The sequence below is a fragment of the Gambusia affinis genome, linkage group LG08 (genome assembly GCF_019740435.1).
Source record: "Gambusia affinis linkage group LG08, SWU_Gaff_1.0, whole genome shotgun sequence".
NCBI lineage: Eukaryota > Metazoa > Chordata > Actinopteri > Cyprinodontiformes > Poeciliidae > Gambusia > Gambusia affinis.
The window spans coordinates 24,678,428-24,700,548 of record NC_057875.1 but is presented as its reverse complement, the minus strand read 5'-3'; the positions used below and the strand labels follow the sequence as shown (position 1 = coordinate 24,700,548).

General features: G+C 41.9%; 1 protein-coding gene across 6 annotated transcripts in view; it reads left to right on the top strand.

The window, feature by feature from the left end:
- LOC122835965 (unconventional myosin-IXAa-like) overlaps positions 1-22,121 on the top strand; it is a 158,271-nt gene that overhangs the window by 125,096 nt on the left and 11,054 nt on the right. For 2 of the 6 annotated variants that reach the window (XM_044125479.1, XM_044125473.1), the window contains 22 exons: positions 2,126-2,247; positions 3,427-3,568; positions 7,312-7,507; positions 8,232-8,351; positions 10,606-10,681; positions 10,829-10,972; positions 11,956-11,995; positions 12,076-12,198; positions 12,768-12,848; positions 12,931-13,041; positions 13,118-13,240; positions 13,329-13,478; positions 13,892-14,196; positions 14,682-15,800; positions 16,959-17,049; positions 17,229-17,432; positions 19,805-19,899; positions 20,005-20,105; positions 20,198-20,409; positions 21,011-21,127; positions 21,273-21,461; positions 21,652-21,699. In XM_044125479.1, coding sequence (XP_043981414.1) covers positions 2,126-2,247; positions 3,427-3,568; positions 7,312-7,507; positions 8,232-8,351; positions 10,606-10,681; positions 10,829-10,972; positions 11,956-11,995; positions 12,076-12,198; positions 12,768-12,848; positions 12,931-13,041; positions 13,118-13,240; positions 13,329-13,478; positions 13,892-14,196; positions 14,682-15,800; positions 16,959-17,049; positions 17,229-17,432; positions 19,805-19,899; positions 20,005-20,105; positions 20,198-20,409; positions 21,011-21,127; positions 21,273-21,461; positions 21,652-21,699 — 3,909 coding nt within the window. Of the gene's footprint in view, positions 1-2,125; positions 2,248-3,426; positions 3,569-7,311; positions 7,508-8,231; positions 8,352-10,605; positions 10,682-10,828; positions 10,973-11,955; positions 11,996-12,075; positions 12,199-12,767; positions 12,849-12,930; positions 13,042-13,117; positions 13,241-13,328; positions 13,479-13,891; positions 14,197-14,681; positions 15,801-16,958; positions 17,050-17,228; positions 17,433-19,804; positions 19,900-20,001; positions 20,106-20,197; positions 20,410-21,010; positions 21,128-21,272; positions 21,462-21,651; positions 21,700-22,121 lie in introns of all 6 variants that reach the window. The other 4 variants (XM_044125476.1, XM_044125475.1, XM_044125478.1 and 1 more) reach the window with 4 other exon arrangements.

Genomic DNA, 22,121 nt, shown 5'->3' with positions numbered 1-22,121 from the left:
TTGATTTCTCTTCATGCTGAAGTTGAAGGATGCACTGTAGCGCCATCTGCGACCATTCACAAAATGTTGACAAAAAATTATAATGCACAGAAAAAAAATGTAGGCTAAAAATGTCACTTTAAAATGTCCTGCTGAGCTTACTGGGTGGTGGTCATTTATCGTATCGTTTATCATTTATCGTGACACATTTCTGATAAGAACTTTGATTTATCATCGTCACAATAAATTTCAAATAGCCTAATGTTTAAACCCTACAACCCTGTCCATATTGTTAGTTTTACTGTTTTCTTCATTGTTTGCTCAATGAGAGCATCAATACATTAGAAAATGGAATTAAATGCAGACACTCTGCACTTTTTTGTGACAGATGGTCTAAATGAGTGTATTACAAATGAGAATGCTTTTCAAGAGCAGTATTTGTGTTTTCGGGGCTCTGATCGCTGTCATGCAGTCACAGACGTACATTCAGTCTAGTTACCTAAACAAAAAGTAATACTTTTTTTATTACCACAGTAGTGCCAAAATATTGTGATAAAACTTTAAGTCCATCCTAGTTCTCACTTCTAGTTCACTTGTTAATTTGTGTTCAGGTAGTAGCCATGTCCAGGTTTAGAAAGAAACCATCTTTAGCAGCATGTTCTCTTGTCTTTACCTCTTTGTTGAGCATGCACAGGCAACAATGACTTTGTCAAAAGCAAAAACTAAATCTTTACTTTTATTTGGGCCTCTTGCAATTTTCTAAGGGGTACTATTTCTTCACATAAGAGGAATGAATGCATTTTACCTCAATTTAAGGTTTTATTTTTAGCTTAGCCCTCATTCAGGGCCCAGTCTTATTGGGCTGAAAAATTAGCAATTAGTTGTTTTTTAAAGATTTTTAAGGTTTTTTTTCTTATTATTATTATTATTATTTTCTGTTGATTATCCTGATAGCAGTTCCCTACTCAGCTCACTGCCTCGCTACTGCTGATCGTTTTGAGCTCACCTGGTCTTGGTTTCTGTCAGCCGTCCACTGTGACAGGTGAGCTGCCGGAGTGAGAACTGTTTACATGCCTCTGTCAAATGTGCCTGAACACACCATCCTCGCTTGTAAAGGGGAACGTAACACACAAGCCAACCCACACATTTTTGTTCCTCCCTTACTTCACGTCCAAGCTGTAGGAGTCTGTGTCTCTTTCCTCCCTGGGGACAATACGAGGACATGACCGGAGCTGGAACTGGTCTCCAGAGGAAAGCAGCTCTGCGGTTCGCTTTGACTGACGGTTAATATGCTGCAGGGCCTTTTAAATTGTTCTGATTTGGGATTTTGGGTGCACTTCTATCTTTTTTTATTTTTTCTCTGGGTTTTAGGTTTGATACCATGGAAAGAATGCATAGATATGAAACATTTTTTACTCCTGTTACTTGCTGTTGTCATAGTCACTGTCTCAGGTACTGACTTGAAGCTACTTGAATCTGCTTTAGTAAATATCAGTGGTGGCCAGCGCTAACTAAAATGTTAGCTGTGCTAAATCTAAAGCTCCAATCATAGAGATTAGTTAAGCTAACGGTAAAGCGCTACGCCAACACGGTATCTAGCTAAAGTGCTAACTTCCATCTTCTCTTGAGAGACTGCAGCCCTTGAGCGCCACTTTAATTTTGACATTATAATTTACGTTTTACAAAGGCCTTATGTGTTGTATTTATATTTATATCTTCTCTGTTTTATTTTGTTTATGTACAGTTGTTAACGGAAAGTCCAATACCGATGGCAAACTTTGTTCAACAGAAGGTTTACAAAACAGCCGGGTATGTTAGATTATTACAATGTATATAGAAAACAATATTTCAAGGGAAGCTAAGTGTGCTAACGTTTTCAAAGTTAGCAAAAATGCTAAGCGAAAATTTGCTAAGCTACTAGTGTATTAGCGGATTAGCATAGGTGTGCCCACCACTGGTACACCATGAAAGAGCTGCCAAGTGAAACATATAACCTGGGGAATTGTCTTTAATATCTCCATAGCGACCAGGTAATGACATCATGAGAATCAGTTACTAGGTTATTCAGATCTACTTTAATCTTCATTACTTGACTACAACTTTGTGTTTTTCATTAATGGAGGTCATTTGTCGCTTCTGTTTCCAGGAGGAGTACCGGGCTGAGGGCATCACGTGGCACAACATTGACTACAGCGACAACAGCGGCTGCCTCAACCTCATCAGCAAGAAACCCACGGCTCTGTTCCACCTGCTGGACGAGGAGTGCAAGTACGTCTCAGCTGTGGAGTCAGACAGATTCTCATTCAGTCGATGTGAAAACAGTGGAGGGGTTTAGACATCAGGGCCTGGGCTTCACTGGAGGGCTAGGGTTATTGAAAAATATTGAAGTGACTTAGAAAGAGCAGGAGCTTCTTAAAGAGACGGAGGCCTAATTTAAAGTCATTCAATTGCAAAGTTACATTTCCTTTAGCTCATGTTTGACATATATAAACAGAAACATTCTGTAACTGAAGGTAACATAGTTGTTTGTTTGTGCTATAAAATGGCACTATGTGCCTGAAAAATACACCACCCATTTAATACACATCTGTGCTTCAAACCAGTAAACTGTCTACTTTTTTTGTTGTTGTTCCCTTCAGATTAGATTTTGACAGTTTGAGAACCTGATAAAGGAAATATTGTTTCACAATGTCCTGATAGATAAATCTTCTAATTAAATAAGGGTGTACTTTTGATCTTACGCAAACTGTGATGTGGCCCATGATTCGGTTTTTGTATGACTACGTTTTACTGAGCAAGCTTTATGCTAACACACTATATAGGGAGAGAAGGGAAGATGCTTAGAGATCTCATCACTCACAGTTAGTGAATCTAGCAGAGGTCCGGGGCCTCTTGAGAGACGGATTAGGTTACCGCCATGTGGGGGTGGAAAAGTGGGGAGTACCGGACTTTTTAACCCCTGAGAATATACTTTAACCTGCAGTGTTTTTACGAGGTGATGGGAGGAGAGGTTTAGATGATATAAAACATCTCCTGGAATGTTGATCCAGCCAGCGAAAGGTTTGTAGCGGATGGGTATAAATGCCCATGAATCAAAGGTGAAACCACCAAAGAAGAATGTGCAAAAAAAAGGGGGGACTGGTTAGATTTGGGCCACAATGGCGAGTTTGTGGCGGAATATTTTCCTGTTTGAGGAATGAAGTTTTCTGAATCCGTTTTAGGTATTCCTTCTTTTGATTCGAGCTCCCTTTGAAAGCCGCAGGGCCTAATGCTCCGCCGGTCAAAAGCAGATGTAACATGAACCTGAGCAAACATTGACTGTAGGTTGAGGTTGAGGGAGCTACTGTATGTCACTTAAAAATTTTTCTGTTTGTTCCAATTGTTCGACGCTCTCAAGGCTTTAGCTTAACCGCGGCAGAGATTACACGTTAAAAACTGTCTGTGTAGTTTCCCCCAGGCCTCCAATCAGACCTTGCTGGACAAGTTCAAGCGTCAGCATGAAGGAAACAGCTACATCGAGTTCCCCGCCGTCATGGAGCCCGCCTTCATCATCAGACACTACGCTGGTAAAGTCAAGTATGGAGTCAAGGTGAGACGTCTTCAGCTGAGCACAGTGCCGTCCACGCTTCTTGGTTTCCCTGGTAAAGAAGTCTAAAAACCACCAAATAATGTAGATCAAATGAGTCCTTTGTGTTTTTGGCTCCATAGCTTTTTATAAGTAAATAAGTAATTTACAGGGTGTCTGCAGATTTCAGCAAGTCAAATTTAAGACTTTTAAAGACCCCTTTAATGACTTAAATTTAAGACAGAAAAAATAAATAAACATAGGAATGGTTGGGAGATCCAGCTGTATTACAATCAGGAATAGCAAACATTGTAACATTTCTGGGCCACATTTGTGACCTTTAAGGCTCTTCTCACGCAGCCGTAACCCGCATAGCTTAAACGTATTTTTGCACAGAATGCACCTAGCCTAGCATGTGTTGGTAACAGAAGTGAGCTAGTGGCAAAACAAATGCCATCCAGCAAACTGGCGATACATTTGCAGTTACCCATTACAGATGCAAAAAAGCTAGCTAGCTTGCAAGGATATATTAGCAGCTACTTAGTGGTAGCTGCAACCACCTGGAGTCGGATGAAGATGTCTGAGTAGGACTCAAAACATTTGCCTGATAGAAAACTACATATACACAACAAACTTTAAGACTCGTGATTAATGTACTTTATGGCTAACTTGCAATTTATTTTAATTGAAGTCATTTAAGGCTTTAATTTTAGATTCACAAATTTGAAACTCTTTAAGGACACACATTTTTTAAGCAGTTCTTCTGATTTAGGTTTAGGGTCTGAGGTTTTGTGTCCACTGAAGCATTTTTGTGTTATTTTGCTGTATGGTTTTAAGTTATTATCCAGCAGACAGACTCGGTGATGACCCGATTTTAGTTTTATGACTGAATCCACCAAATTATTATTTCAGGTCTCCCACTATTTTATCTTCATGCTGTACCAAAGTGCCCAGGGCCTTTGGAAGAAAATGAGTTAAAATATAGAGTATTTGTTGAAAAATGTTTCAATTGGCATGTTTGTCACAAGTGTGACACTTGTAAGAATAATTATATCTAAATATTTTTTTACCACTTAAAAGATTTATTTATTCAGTTTTTTTCAATGTGATAAATAGCACAGAATGCAATATATAATTACCAGGGATGTCAGTATTTTATTATTTGTGTTGGGAGTTTCAGACCATTTTAGTGCAGCTGTCCTTTGTGAAGGTTTTTAGCTGCTTTCAGAATGGAGAAGCCTGTCATTGCCAAAACAGTGATGAGTTACAGCCAAGCCCAAGACATTTGTGAGAGAGGAGGGGGGGGAAAAACACATTGAGGGTTTTTATTTATTTTTATACATCTTTTCTATTTTTGTTTACCTGGATCCAGGACCCGGTAATTTGCTACTATCTGCAAACTGTCCTAAATGTAAGGGATTTAAAAATCTGAGCCCCTAACATCCTAAATAAATACAGTTTCCATTCTGACACGCTAAAGTGTAAGTGCAGAACGCAGCAGCACTCCTACTTGGAGCGCTGTCGGCGCGGTTTTGTGGGCAGATCTAATTCTCGGTTTCCCAGCTGTGCGCTGATAAGAAGCACAGTTCCTGGAGCGGGCTGAGCGGCTTGTTGTTTGACCGTATGATGGAAATCCATAACAGCTGGTTATCGCGGCTAGAGAAGGAGTCGTCTGCTGAGGCCTCCGGCGGTGAATCGAATGTGATGCCGGGCTGACTTGCATCACGGAAATTGTTTTTCTTAAAAAAAAGAAAATAATTAAATTTACCTTTGTTATCAGACAGAAGGCTTCAGCTTTCTTTTTTTTTTATGCATTTAATGTACAGCTTTGGTTGTTTGGTCATGAATCCGTCGTTATTCTGGAAGCCTTGTTCGTTTGTTGTGAACTTGACATTTGCTCAATAAAGTTTCTTAGGGAAAAACACAAAATGGAGGAGGGGAAACTGCTGTTGCCTTCACCCACCTCAACATAAGAGCATGAATATGTAAACGTGTAGCTTATCTGGAGAATTCATAACAGTCGATAACCAAAGCTTCAACACAGATGTTGAACTTTATTCTGTTGAAAGTTTATAAAACAGCCAGGTAAATTAGTGCTTTGCAGTTTTGGGATGGCTAAGTGCTAACATTTTCAAAGTTAGCAAAAGCTCTAAACAGAAAATAAACTCCGCTACTAGAGTGTTGTCAGAGGCGCTGAGCTCTTCTGTGTTATGTCTCTGGCAGTTTTGTTCATCTGGAGAAGGAAATTTTAGTCTGGTCTTCAATAAAAAGCTCAATGGAGAGTATTGACGAACAGAAATCTAGAAGAATTGTTGCAGGTTATCTCATGGATTTACCATTTTATTCAGCCATTTTAACACTTAAGTATGCTTTTAAGCCACACAGCGTTAGCTCTGGCTGTGTTTTTGAATTGTCCTGCTGGAAGATGAACGTCCGGTCCAGTCTGACATCCTTTATGGCCTTAATGAAATTTCTTCTACAATTTTCCTGTGGTGAAATACTAATATTTATTTACATTACATTTCTGTTGATAATTTTTATTATGATTTATTTAATTATATATTTCTTTTGTTATTATTGGATCCCTACAACAAAATATCTCTCAACATGTACATTTCAAATGTACTGTTGAATGACAATGCAGTCTGTCTATGTCTGTTTTCAGCTTCATCCAGGATGCTTTTAACTCTGACCAGCTTCCCTCTGCAGAAAAAAAAAAAATCCCACTCCCATTTTTAGCTGTGGGGGCAGTGCTGGATTTCAGTACATATAACATTTTCCATATTGGCTGAAAAAGGGACATTTTAGTCTCATTTGACCACAGTGTCTTTTTTTACATATTTATGGTATATATGGAGCTGAATATTAAAGAGTTTTCTTGACCTCATGCTCTAAATGTTAAGTGAAAGGAATAGGTGTAAGAGTAGTTTGGCATGTTGTGAAAGAACCAAAGCGGCCCGACTATTCTTTTAACTGCAATTCCTTCCCCGTAATTATGAAGAAACATTTGGCCGTGAGTGGTTGTAAACTGTGCTGCCAAATGTTTTTCCACTGCTTAGCAAACAGTAAAAACGGTTGCCATTGTTTGGTGCCATGCTCAGGCTGCAAAGTTTTGTGTTGTAACATAATTTTTCTTGTTTTCGCAGCAAAACCTGTGCTTTAAAAGTGAAAAAGACAAACTGGACAATTACCGTATTTTTCGGACTATAAGCCGCTGCTTTTTTCCCACGCTTTGAACCATGTCGCTTGTAGCCTGGTGCGGCTTTTCTGTGGATTTTTCTTCAACCACCAGGGGGCTCTTTAGCAAGAAGTAAATCATTGGAAGTCAGACTTGGAAGTCAAAGTAGAAAGGGCTAGTTTTCATTTAGAACAAGCACATGCTAGCAGCAGGCACCATGGAGAAATTTATTCAAACTCATATGATGCAGATTTTAAGTTGAAGGCTATCAATCTGACAGTACAGGAAGGAAATAGAGCCACTGCAGGTAAACTCGGCGTGAACAAAACCATGGTTCGGTATTGCAGACGGAGGGCTGCGCCTTAATAAATCTAGCAGATTTATTAGAACGCTGCCCTCTGCTGCAGAAAACAGAGCGGCGGAGATACCAGTGGCTTATAGCCCGATGCGGCTTATATGTGTAGGTTTCCAGTTTTTTGTTGTTGTTTTTTTTTAATTGTTGGTGCGGGTTATTGTATGGTGCGCTTTGTCGTCCGGAAGATACGGTAGCCTCTTTGTTGCTAACATGCTCTTGCTTCATTTCATTCAGGACTTCAGGGAGAAGAACACTGACCACATGAGGCCCGACATCGTCGCCTTGTTGAAGAGCAGCAAGAACGCCTTCATCTGCGGCCTGATGGGGATCGACCCGGTGGCAACCTTCCGCTGGGCCGTGTTGCGGGCCTATTTCAGAGCCGTTGTGGCTTTCAGGGAGGCCGGCCGCAGACACACCCACAGCAAAACAGGTGAGCCACAGTCGACTGTGAAGCCAGAGGAAGTTTGTACATGAATGAGCTGCAGCTTATAAAAAAAAAGAAGGATTTATTAGTTCAACATATGAGTTATTGATAGGAATTTCCAGTCTTTAGTATCCTGTACCTATAAAACCTATAGTTTTACCAAGCTAGCAGCTTATGCATATTTTGCGCAGCTAACCTTTAAGACTTTTTAAATGTTCACATTATGTTGTTGGCCTAACAAATCTGTATGTTCTTCAATAAAAAAAAAATGTAATTTTTTAAAAAAATTATTATTAAAATGATCCAGGATGCGCTGCTGTATAGAGGAAAGCTACACAGAAAGTAGCCGAAACGTTAGTCAATAAACTGTATGACGTTCAAAACAAAGTGCTGTGTTTGAAAACTTGATCTTACACAACTAAATTGGAATGGGTGAGAAATACGTGTTAGGCACTGATATCAACAAGTCATATCAAAATGGAGAGAAAACATGCTAATGTTAGCCTAGTATTTCAGAAAACTACTTAACATGAGAACAGATATTTGTTGATGCTCTCATATGTTAAGAGACAGACAGTAAACCAGTGTCTATTTTCTGGACTCATTATTGTCAGTTCAGTATAAAAATAAAAGTTGTTGTTTTTTTTTTCTTTAAGTGCGCTCAAGTTTTACATGAGCAACAAACAAAACATGTAGCCATTTAGCCTAACATATGTCTTTTGTGTTTTAGGGAATGATGCAGCTGTCCCCTGCGCTGTAGTCAAAACTGTTGACAGCTTCAGCTTCATTCATCACCCGGTTCACCAGCGGAGCCTTGAGATCCTTCAGAGATGTAAAGATGAAAAATACAGTAAGTTGAAAGTAAAAATGACCCCTGTTGTTTTCGCTAAACTCCACAGACTCTTGTTTACAATGCCTGTATTTTTATTTTGTTCTATCTTGGATTATTTTAAGTGAGATTTCTCACATCTCACAAGTGTAGAACAGATCTGCCTCTTGTAGGAGATTCCAGTCCAAAGCATTTACTTACAATTCAAATCCATCTTAACTAATAGTCAAGCTACATTGGAAGAACATTGAGAAAAATAGATAATTTTTTTTATTGCCTTCAGTCTCTCATTATTCCAGATTTTTCAACAGCAGTTAATAGGGGATGTAAATGTGAAGCCCTCTGACTTCTGGATTCATTGACTCGCCTCGAAGCAAAGCTCGTGCCCTGTAATGCCCCCACGCACGAGTGATCACACAAATGAGGCAAGCATTTCTTCGCCGGAGGAGGATAATAACAAGCACAGATTTTCTGGTTATGCTCCTTCATTCGTGGGTTTAGATGCAGTCAGAAGACAAAGCCGTGAATGCAGCTTGTTTCACTGCTTTTTGCAGCCGTGCAACACAAAATATAAGACCCAGTGTAAAACAGGAGGATAATTAAATTTATTTGCTTGGTTTTTTTTAAATGGATCTGGCTTTTAAGCATAGTTTATTCATTTTCAACAGGCTTTGGGTCAGGTTCATCTCAGAAACATAAATCCTAACCTGCTTCAACCATTCTACGACTAATTTAAATTGGTTCCTTGTTTTGTTGGAACCCCCATATCAAAGTGTCAAACATCAAATCGGATAAATTCAGGAGGCAAAATCATAATTCCAATCATGCCTCCATATGCTGCCATCATCGTGCTTCACAGTTGGTAAATAATGTTTATGTTTCAGAGAAACACTTTGACTCCTCCATAAATGCTTCTCGTCATTGAGGTGAAGTAGAAAAATCTTACCTTGTCTGGCGATCGAGCATTTCTGCCAGAAGTCTTTCAAGGGTTGTCCATGTTGGTTGAAAATGTCAACATTGGAGCAGCAGCTTCTTTCTTGGCCAGCAGCCTGTCGGTCCATGTTGTCGGTCCATGTTGCCGGTCCATGTTGCCGGTCCATGTTGATGTTTAACTGTTGTCAGTCAGACTGACATTCCAGCCTCTTTCAGCTCAGGTTCGTATCAAAGCCTTGGTGGGTTCTACGCAATTACTGAACATCCCAACTGAGTCGTTGTTTTTATCTATCTGAAGGTGACCTTTTGAGTCGGGTTGAAACTTGGTCGTAACGGAACAATGATCCCACAGAGACATTAACGCTGGTTTCAGAACGGACTGACCTTGACCTGGACCTGGCCGTTGCCTTCCTATGCGCTCAGTTCTCATCGCCCTTCTCTGCTCCATTTGGGCTCAATATCTACAGGGGCCAATCAGCGAACAGAAGGAGAAGTTGTTGATTTTCTGCTCCGTTTTAAAATTTAAATTGTAATCTGCTTATAGATCAGTGGTTCCAAAAGTGTGGGGCACAGTGCCATTGCAGGAGGGGCGTGGAAACCCGTATGGATGAATGGGAAAAAAAAAAAAACAGTTACACAAAAGTGTTTCACTGTAAAGATGGTTTGTAGTGTGTTTTGTTGCAACCTGAAGTGTGAAATAAACTTCAGTGGAGTTCGAAAACAAAATATGTATACAGGTTTATGTCTGGTTGAGCCATGTGTGTGCCCAGTTTATTTTATTTTTTATTTTTTTTGTAATCCATAGGGGATCCAGAAAATCTTTGGGAACCACGGCTAGAGAGGGTTATAGTTTGACAATTGCATTGGAGGAAGAATGTTGGAGATGTATTATTTCTGGCAAAGGTGTTGTGTCCCAACAAGGTTGTTTACAACGTACGAACATTCCCGTAAGCCTCACTGAGCTGGCGTATTACATTAGTCACGGCTAAATGTTAGCAACTGGCTAAAAACAGATCCAATCGTTTAAAGCTCCCACAGAGTCCACGTTGCCCGTGGCGATCGTTTGTCAAGACCTCAAAGCGTAGAACAAGCGGCTGGTTTTTACCAGACTAACTTGGATCTCAACGTAGCAGGAAAATCTACGGACGACGCTCAAAACCCGAGTCTATCCCAACACATGAAGGAACTCTATTACATCTGGACAATAAATACAAAGACATGCAGCCGATTTTTCTTTTTAAATGTCTTTGAACTTGTTTGAAATTTGATCATTCCACACTGGAAGATACGGTCCAAACAAATCCTTAAAAAGCCTTTCCACCTGTGATCTCTCCAAATCCAGGTATCGCTCGTAAGAATCCACGAACGCCTTTGTCGGCTCTTCAAGGCACCAACGCCCTGAATGAGAAGGCCAGCTGGTGAGTACGGAACGTTAATAGTCCACTCCTGAATTATTAATAAGATATCCAGTTACTCTATTCTGTAAGCTGACTGGAAGTGGAATAATATTATTACTATTATTAGAATAGATGCCACGCCCTCACCGTGCCGCTCTCTCCCTGTAGGGATGGCTACGGCGTTGGGTGCAACGGTCGCAGCTCGCGATCGGGTTGCGTCTCGTCATCAGGAAGCCCTGCCCTGGAGGAAGAGGGCATCTTCCTGAACTCAGGCAGCAGCAAGCTCCTGGAGAGAGCTCAGGGTATCCTACTGTGAGTGAAAACCAGGGCGCATCCTTCAAAAATCTTACATTTATTCAACTAGAATTAAGACCTTAAAATGTCTGAAATTCATTACAAAATTAAGTTGGCCTTCAGTACGTTAAATTTTGTTGTCAGGCAAAAGTTTGAGTCACCTGCAGTAGGGGTGGGCGATATGGACTTTTTAATCACGATATTTTATGGTGCTGTTGTGATATATATAAAAATGACAATAAGAACAATTTATTACTTATTTTCTTGGGTAGGATTGTGACTGCGTAAGACAGCAATCATAGCCCCACATACAGAAATTCTGCTGTTGAAAAACTATGATATGTTTCTGTAGGACACCAGTCTCATAAAGAAGTGTGATTTATATCACTAAACTGCATGCAGTAGTTGTATTTAATCTTTTCAATCTTATAGATATTTATTGATAATCTCTGTGAACAAACTGTGGAGAAAACGGAAAACTAACAATCCTGATGATATGAGGACCTCATAAAACATCATTAATTGGAATTTATGTTGACAGCAATAAATCAAAATTTGAATCAAGATGTCAAATTTATCACAATAAATTTGACATTTATCACAATAAATGATGAACAATACAATAAATGCCCACCTCTAACCCGCAGACTTCATTGCATTCTGGTTGATAAACCCTTGGTAGCTAGCTAGCATGTCTCCCTCCATCATGGGAAAACATAAATGCATCGCCGCTGGCTGCACAATATTCATCTCACTTCTGTGGCCAACCCAGACGATGCTAGGTGCATTTTGTGCAAAGTAGCTTGGCTCGACTACTATGTAAAATATCTAATTTCCTTTTGCGCATTTCTGTCAGGTCTTACATTTTATTCATAATTGTCTTGAAAAGCCTTCAATTTGAGTCTGAACCAGCAGAGACCCTGAAATCTCAGGATTGCTCCTACACAAACATCATCTAGTAGTTTGTTTGTGCTAATTAAAGCTCTGCCTCTCTTATTTAGGAGAAACAAAAACTTCAAAAGTAAACCAAGCCTTCCCAAGGTAAGAGACTGACATGGCGGCTGGGATCTGTCAGCAGAGTTTGACGAAGCTTCATGTGGTTCCTGTCTCTGTGTGTGCAGCACTTGTTGGACGTGAAGTCTCTGCGCTATCTGAGCAGCGTGACGCTCCATGACCGCATAACCAAGTCTCTGCTCCACCTGCACAAGAAGAAGAAGCCGCCCAGCATCAGCGCTCAGTTCCAGGTCAGTGCTGCCGCCGCCCCCTGCTGGAAGTGGTGGAAACGGGCCAAGCGCTCTGACTACAGCCACGCAAGACTGATGATGAAGCTTTTAAACAAACCTGAGGGCTGAAAGACGTGGATTCAATGGATAAATGATGGAATGACTAATCAATTGATCACATTGATAAATGTACAAACTGATGAATGGATGCACAGATGGATGGATGAACAAATAAAAAAACGGAGGGATGGACGAATAGATGGATGGATGACCAGATTTGTTAATGAATAAACAAACAAACGGATGGTAGACTGATGAACAGATGGATGGATGGATGGATGGATGGATGGATGGATGGATGGATGGATGGATGGATGATTGATTGATTGATTGATTGATTGATTGATTGATTGATTGATTGATTGATTGATTGATTGATTGATTGATTGATTGATTGATTGATTGATTGATTGATTGATTGATTGATTGATTTGTGGATGAATAAGCAAACGGATGGATGGTGGACAGATGGATGAGTAGATTGTTGGACAGATGGATGGATGTTGACCTCTGTGTGTTTGTGTCGTCAGGCGTCCCTCACCAAGCTGATGGAGACTCTGGACCAATCAGAGCCGTACTTCGTCAAGTGCATCCGCTCCAATGCAGAGAAGGTATTTCCGGCAGCTCACTCAGCATCTACACACTCACCATGTTTCCTTCGTACCAAACTCTTCTGCTCCTCGTCTGCTTCAGCTGCCGCTGCGCTTCAACGACAGCCTGGTGCTCAGGCAGCTGCGCTACACCGGAATGCTGGAGACGGTCCGGATCCGCCAGTCGGGATACAGCATCAAGCACACCTTCCAGGTAACCCTGTCCCGCCGTCAGTCTGAACATGCTCCACGGTTAGCAGTCAATTTCACTGTCTTCTGTCGCCGTTCAGGAGTTCGTTCGCCATTTTCATGTGCTGCTGCCTCGAGGAACGAGCCCCACCAAGTCCGGGATCCGAGAATTCTTCAGACGGATCCACCTGCCTCCCGCCGGGTACCAAGTGGGCCACACAGTGGTGCGTCTTCTGGAAGTCGTGTTTCCGTCTTCTCTCTCTCGTTTCCGCCTGATTGTAACTTTTGTTTTGTTTTCTTTTACTCTGCCAGGTGTTCCTGCGCGAGGCGGAGCGCCAGCGTCTGCAGACCCTCCTCCACCAGGAAGTGCTGAGGCGAATCGTCATGCTGCAGCGCCGCTTCAGAGCCGTCCTGGAGAGGAGACACTTTGTCAGCATGAGGCGAGCAGCGCGCGTCATCCAGGTGAGAAGAAGAGACGTGGATGTTTGGTTTCTTCTCTCTTCTCATGGTTTTCATTTCCTGGCTGTTCTCTACTTAATATTGTTTTGGTCACGACCTTTCAAACCAACAAAGATAGTTCTTGAGAAATACTCTGGATTGTCATTCATTGTTATTCATTTCAGAAAATTAAAGGAGCAGTCCCTGCTGTAATATGTAGAATACTATCACAAGACTACTAAGAACACTAATAAATTATATCACATAATTGTAAATAGAAACTGTTCATTTGAATTGTTTTTATCTGAAAGGTTTTGAAGACTTACCTTTAAAACTATCTGAATTTTACGGTGGAAAAAGTGAACAAACCCGGCCCTGTCCTCTGTCTCTCCATTATTAACCTACCCCTGCTTTTCTGTCTCCATGGCGATCTCCAGCGATGGTGGCGATCGTGTCTCCTCACACAATCTGGCGTGGACTCGAGCGTTGAGGAGGCGGCGGCGATGTGTCTGCAGTCAGCGTGGCGCGGATACAGGGAGCGCAGGCGGTTCCTGCAGCAGCGGGCGTCCGCCGTCACCATACAGCGCAGCTGGAGGAGCTGCCGCCGGCGCCGCTGCACCCAGGCGGCCGTAGTCATCCAGACTGCCTGGAGGCGGGTCATGGAGAGGGACCGGTTCTGTAGGGCGCGCAGCTCCGTGACTCAGCTGCAGGCTGTCGGCCGGGGATACCTGGCTCGAGTCAGGTGGGTGGAGATTTGGATGTCTTTAAGATGATCTGGTATTTCTAATTTCTAATTTCTAAATTACAATAAACTACTGAGTTACAATAAAAAGATATAGAACTTGTTTTATGCATTTCTCAATTTTAAGCGGGGTTCAGAAAATGTATTTATCCCCCACTAATGCTTGGTGTAGAAACCACGCTTTTAACAGCATTTCACAAGTTTAAAGCATAAATGAAATGTATTGAAGTAAGTTTCAAATGTTTCAGCAAAGACCCCAAACTTTACAAGAAATTCACGCGGACGATCAGTGAATGTCGGCTCCGACAATAACTCCTAATAATCAGTTAATATTAAAGAAAGACATCTTTCTTGCTAGATCCATTTAAAAAGTTTTACTTGCTGCCCCCAAGTGGCCAACAACAGTATTGTTTGACTTAAGGTTTCTGTCTTCCAAAAGCTCTTGAGAGAGATGTTTCTGATGCCTATCTTCAAACCACATCCAGGTTTAAACTCCTAAGGGAGCAGAGTGAAATGCTCAGCAGACGGCCGAGGCCTGACACAGAGACGGACGCGGGGAACTTGGAGGACTTGGTCCCATCAGGACTGGACGTTTCTGTTAGCGCAGACTCTTCTGAGGAACCTGATCCCACCAAGATGGACCGAGATGAGGACTCTGAGCGATCCAGGAGCATGGATGAAATGAGCCACAAGAACCGGTCGAAGCGGGAGAGCAGGCGCATGAGAGAACTGGAGCAGGCCCAGTTCAGCTTGGAGCTCCTCAAAGTCCGAACCACCAGCAAGGAGGGTTCTCTCCCAGAAGACGCCACCGCCGACAGCAGCCTCGCTCAGACGGATGACCGCCATCAAAGACTCTCGCCACAGGGATCCCTGGCTAGTCACGGCAGTTTTGAGATGCTCAGCGTGGACGAAATGGAGACGGAAGGAAGACCTCTGCAAATTCTCAGAGATTCGAACCACAATGAGCAAACAGTGAAGGAGCTGAGGTCAGCGGGACCACGGGCGACGTTTTACATCCCTTCGGACCAGAGTCCAGTTAATAAACCCAAACTGGGAAGTCCTGGGAGATCCATCAAAGATAGGAAGGAGTCGGTTTCCCGAAGGCCTGTGGTGGTGTTGATCAGCATGCAGAAAGAGAGTCCTGTGGAGGAGGGGGAGCTGCTGGCAGCTCACACCCTAGAAGGGGCTTCTCAAACGGGACCATTTGACTCCTCTACAATACCCAGTGAAGGTGTAGGTGCACCCACACACAAGAAGCAACCCACTGAAGTCTTTCCCCACGCAAAGAAAGATGTAGCTGGGGCGGAGAAGCCCTCAAAGCCTCCAACTCAAGCACTACGAGGAGAGAACCCAGAGGAACCAGCACTTTGTCCCCCAAAGGTGGACGTCCAGATCGGCCAAAAGTCTGGTGTGTCCACTGTTCTTCCAGGTAAGCAGGAAAGGAAGACGGTTCGTCCTGCACAGGAGGCTCCCAGCCCGATACTGGACACCAAGCCGCCAAAAGCCCAGAAGAAGAGCTCCGCTCAGACTGTGATCGTGAACATGGTGGAGAAACCGTCCAGCACTGTGTTCTCTCCACCCAGACGCAAGCTGCCTTTCTCCAAGTGAGTAAAAGTTGAGCACCGAACAACACACACCACCCGCTGACACCGTCTCCTTGAACTTTCTGACAGTTTGTTACGTTACAGCCGCGAACCTCAATGCGACTCTGTAAGGATCGGATGTGAAGTAGTGTGTATTTGGGAGGTTTATGAAAAGTACATGTGGTTTATAGAAATTTTACAAAATTGTGAAGTGCGACACGCTTAGTTGTGGTACCAGCTAAGTGTTGCGACACTAATCCTAAACATTAGTTCTGCTTGCGTTAAAGCACTATGCTGTTCAGCAGAAGCTAATGCTAGGTGCTAATTTCAGCCATCTTGATACCTACAATGTTCAATGATAGTATTATACTCTCTACTTGGTCAAATTTGTTTCTGCACATTACTTGTGCTTCAGGAAATGATTCTTTGGTTCTGACCTTCCACTCATGGTTTCAGTTTTATGGCTGTTGAGTATCGCTAACCGTGTTTCTAATATTGCCTTATTTACCACAGCAGGGCTTTAGAACTGAAACAAGCGCGGGAGAGAGGAGATGAGGAGAGGAAAAGGAACTGCTACTTAGGCAGTCTTCACCCCCTTCAAAATAAGAGATGAATATAGGCGCCCAACTACTTGAAGAGTACATAACCAAGCTTCAACATACATGTCAAACTTTATTCAACTGAATATTTACAAACCAAACAAGCAAATTAGCACTTGGGAATTTCATGTAGGGGAAGGTAAACGTTTTTAAAGTTAGCAAGCACATTAAATTGCTAAACGCAAAATTAGCTCTGCTATTAGTGGATAATGCTGTGGCTGCCACTATAAAAAAGCAACAATAAGATTCATTGAAGTTCGTGGTATAATATAGCAAAATGTTCAAATGTTCAATGGGTGGGGATATTATTCTGATTTATATCGGGGAATGTAACTGAATGATCACAAAACACTCATAAGACCATTAGATCTAAGGTGTTAAAGTGAGAACTATGCTCTATGCTGGATTCAAAAGTAACATTTGAAATGTTGGAAGAAGAAATTTCTTCCCAGGTTTATATGTTTTTTCCACTCTCGCTAAGGCCTGGCTAATAAAACAAGCCAGTGTGTCTGGCAGGGATTGAAGGAACAACACTGACGTCTTTGTGTCCAACCTCCTGAAACATGTCTGTCTGTTGCAGGTCGGATAAGGATTTGGTGAACCAGGAGAGATCTCTCTCTCTTTCTATGCACAGAGACGACTCTAAATCTGCTGGATCCAGAAACAGAGAGGTGAGAAACGTCAACATGCAACTGTCCTCAACGTACCACCTGCATGCGCGTAGTTCAGTTTGTGTTTTCACCTCATAAAAGGAAAATCGTTCTCCATTGGAAATATGTCCAGTCATCAGCTGCATTACACATGCACGCCTATACAGAGTGTTGATCTTGTTGCTGTGGTTACCTGGTAGCAGGTGGGCCGCCCCGGCCCCAAAAAGAAAGCCCGAATGTCCCGGACGCGCTCCGACTTCCTGACCCGCTGTAACTCGGAGGGGGCCACCCAGTCGGACGACGACGACGAATACTACATCCCCGCACACTCCTGCACGCTGCCCCCCTCCCTGTCTCCCCCACGAGCCCGCCCCAGCACCGACTGTCACAGTGACTCCGAGATGGTAAAAATACCAGATCTCCAGGGGTCCCTGGGTTCTCCAAACGAACTTCCTGTCCACTTTGCTCACCCTCGCCCCGCTTTCTTCCACCCTTTTTCTTTTCCTCGGGTGGATCTGATCACACACGGTGACGGGGGCGGAGCTCATTTAACAATGCTAACCCCACTTTCACCACCACCTTCAGCACAAAACGGCTGTTTCTGCACTAGTCTGAGCATAATTCACTCATATTTCCACTCACCAGCGAAGGTGAAGAAATCCGTCGCCTACTGCAGTGCATGGTCTTGCACATACCTGGAGAGCCAGGTTGTCTCCAGACATCACTGCCTTCCTCATCTCTCACCTCTTCTACTTCTTTAGAGGAATACACCAACAGTGGGGGTGTTGCACACCGTGGTGAAATGATCTGGATGTAAATTTGTTTTCTTCCTGTTTGTTTCTTAGTTCATATTGGTAAATGAAGGAAAAGAAAGTTACAAATTACATTAACAAATGTTCTCTGTTTTGGAAAAATTGTTGGAAAGAACTGAAAATGTTACCTGATCTCTGGGGGTTCCTTGGTTTCCAAAAGAGGCCAGTTAGGAACATCCTGCCGGAGTTAGATGCATGTTTGTGTCGCGTGACGGATCACAATGAAACATGTTGTCCTCTCAAATTGTGACCTGCTGCGATGGATCTGTCCTGACGGCACGTCAGCATGCGTCACATGTCCCACTGCATGCCACGCACGTCTTCTGCATGCTGATAACTGAGAGAAAACTTCAAACAAAGCGATATCTCACTGACAAATTCATCTCCTAACCCAATATTAGCCAAGCGTCCGGCTTCCGGTTCTGTCAGTGTCTCTGTTAGCACATTACTGTTGATGTCTTCTACTAATAGATGCAACTTTTCTCATGGTATAATCACAAACTCTAAGATATTTCATGTGATAGACCAATACAAAGTAGTATGTTACTGTGAAGTGGAAATTACACTTTTAAAGGTGTTATGGGTACGTATTCAGGCCCCTTCACTCTGACACCCCAAAAATCTAGTGCAACCAAGAAGATAAATCTGCCATTGTGCCGATGTACAATGTGTGGTAGTACAACAAAATTGTTCTGTTGACTCATGTAACAGAGGAATACAGTGACCAAAACACATATGCACGTAATAAATTACAGTGCCTCAAAAATAGATTTAATTTTTTTTTTAGATTTAATTAAATCTTAAAAAAAACAAAACATTTTTTATTTAACCAAAGATTTATCTCGTTTTCTGTATCTGCCACCAGAGGGCAGCAGCTCCAGCTTTACACCCAGGAGTGTCCTGGGTATGAACAGTGTAACTCCTGAACATATTACAGTTCATCACAGTAACAGCATATTCAACTAAAAACTGTGAGACATGTTAACATGCAATGGCTAAACAATACAAAAGTAACTAATTTGCTCCAGAAAAACTATTATCATTTGTGCTTATAGGCAGCAACAGTTCTGCTGATCAGTCAGACTTCCACCAACTAAAGTCAACCATCACTTTGCTCTTATAGGTGATAATAACAACCATGGTGGGTTTGTCTGTAAACTGGACGACGCCGTTGTCAAGATGGTTGCTGTACCCTGTAATAGGTGTGCAGAAGTCACTTAATCAGTTAATAGTTTAATTTAAGTATACATTTAGCTTTGATGGGCCAACACTCGCTGATGCAACTCTTTACAACCTTGTTTAATTTCATTCTGAATGGGAAAAAAAACTATAAACATAGTGGTTGGTTGTGGAGGATCCTGCTTTATTACAATCAAGCAATAACAGAAAACCCTGTAGTGCCTTGCTTAAAAGTTTATTTTAACAGAATCCACATGGCCTCGAACTGGTTGGCAGCAGAGAAGAACCAGTGGTAAAAACAAACGTCGTCCAGCTAGCTAGCAATAAAGCTTCACTTAGCCATGATAGGAGCAGAAAAGTTAGCTAGCTTTTGCTAACTAGCTAGTATCTCAGCTGGTTAGCTAGCAGCTAGATAGCAATTGAGGCTACCACTAACTCGCTGCTAATGCACCCTAGCTAGTTTTCTGTTAGCTAGTGAACTAAAGTACTAGCTCACTAGCTAGTAGGATTTTTCAACAGGAGTAGGAAAGCTAGATGGAATTGATAGAAGATGGGTGGAGCTAAATACACATCTACTTCATGATTACGCACTACTTTATGTTGGGTCTTATTATTTCAAACAATCTTAATATGAATCATTGTTTCATTGGGATTGCTGCAGCAAAAGAAAGAGACTCTGTAAACTTTTGGCTGCTTCTACAGCATCCTGGACAAATCTGACGCCTTCCAGGGTGACTGAGGGAAAGTTTATTGTTTTTTCTGACATCTTTTTTTCTGACCTGCAGTCTCATAAAGAGCAGAAGAAGATCCATAAGACCATGTCATCAGGGGACCTGGGCAAAGTGGAGATCCTCAGGAAATCTTCCAGTCAGGATGGAAGGTAGGATCTGTAGTCCCTTTAAATTACATATTAAAAAAAAACAAGGCCTCTCAACATGAGTTTTTTTTATTTTTTGTCATGGATATCTGACGTCAATTTCAGCAGGATGAGAGGTAAGATGCGTTTCTGGAGCAAGACGAAACACAGCGAGAAAAAACTGTCGAGGGAGAAGCAAACCAGCAGGAGTGAGGCTGGTGAGACGCATGGTAACGACAGAAAAAAATACACACACACACACACACACACAGTAAATCTTAAGATTACTGATGGTGAATTTCCATGATTTTTGCTCTGCTAGAAAGTGCGTCTCCTCCGAGGAGTCCGGATTTGGAAGTGATTCCTTCGCGGGAGATCCAGGAGAACAAGGAGCCCTCTCCAAAGATGAAGCGGCGCCGCAGCTTAAAGATCAGCAGCATCGCCGTGGAACCGGCCCAGTGGCAGAATGACTCGCTGCACATCCTCAGCTCGGCCCACGACTACCGCACCATGAACGAATTTCTCATGAAGAAGGTCAGTACTGATTATCCTGTCATACTACTTATATCCCCAAACACTTTACACAAACAGCTGAGCTTATTGAAATCTAGCAAGCCTAGCACCCAGTGGTGCTAAAAGCTTATAAAAGTGCTAGTCATCAACATTATTTCCACTAGCGCTAAAGCACTACACCAAAACAATATTTAGCAGAAGTGACGATAATGTGCTAATTTCAAATCAAGTTATATCTTCCTTTGAAACGCTCAGGCTCCGGCTTGTTTTTGATCAAATATTTTACATCCTATAATGGCCTTAGATATTGTATTCATGTTTGTATCTTGGAAAAATCTCTGAAAAATAACCTGGTGAAAGCTAAGTTCTCTAAACATCTTCAAAGTTAGCAAAAGCGCTAAATGATCAAATTAGCTCAGCTGTTGGCGAGTTAGCAGAAGTGTGCCCTCTAGCACCAATCAGAACTTTTTGCCGATTTTCAACCTCAATGTTGCCACACTTTGTAACACATACAATGTGGTTACTTAAATAGGTGATGTGAAGGTTTAACAACAAATAGCCATGTTGTCAAATTAATAAATCCTTCAAAATATTCTTGACTCAAACAAGTTTGTTTCTGCAGATCGCTGACTTGGACTCAGAAGATAGTAAAAAGGACACCATGGTAGATGTTGTCTTCAAGAAAGCGCTGAAGGAGTTCAGGATCAACATCTTCAACTCGTACTCCACCGCCCTGGCTGTACGTCTTCACCTTTTGTATTTATCATCCAATTCCACAATTGTTGACTTGCTACATGTAGCATCAAACATGTTTCAAAGTATTACTAGGTTTCTTTTCCTGTATCTCTTTTTTTTTATATATATAATTTTTTTGTCCCTATCAGATGGATGATGGGAGGAGTATCCGGTACAAGGACCTGCACGCGCTGTTCGAGCACATCCTGGAGAAGACCATGCGTCTGGAGCAGAGGGACTGGAGTGAGTCGCCGGTGAAGGTGTGGGTCAACACCTTCAAGGTTTTCCTGGACGAATTCATGACCGAGTACAAACCCATGGAGGGAACCATCGGCAGGGTATGAAAGACGAAAACCAGACAGTTAACATCCTTTCACGCTAGTTGGACTTCTGTTTTCAGACAAGTTATGTGTGGCATATTCGTAATTTGAGAATTTAATGTTACGTTTGGTGAACTAATGCTGTGCTTAAAGTTTAGTAAATGTATAAAATGCACAAGGTAACTCATTTCTCTCTGTTTCCTGTAAGACTCTAAAGCGTGAACGCAAAAAATCCAGGAAGAAAGAAACTGACATCGTAAGTTTAAAATATTCCCAAATACACAGATCCTTCCTTCCATCAGGATCTACAGCAACTCTGAGGAAAATTGGATTGTATGCGTTATGACAACATTTAATTTTCCTTTGGGTTTAATGAAGTATTTTTACATTTGAATTTTGAAAGCAAATGTGTACTACAACATTCAAATTTTTATTCGCAAAAAGTGTAAAAACAATACAACTTTTCCCCCCACTTCACATTTTTGCATCACTTTATGATGTTCCGTTTCATAGTAAAACACAGAAGTTGGAGTTTCTAATGTCAACACCTGTCTATCTAGCTAGCTAAAAAGAGAAATTTATCTAAAAAGATAAATAAAAAGCTAGCTAGAAACCTACTAGTTAATTAGCTAGCTAGCTTTGTAGTTAGCCAGCTGGCTAGTTAACTTTCTATCTAAC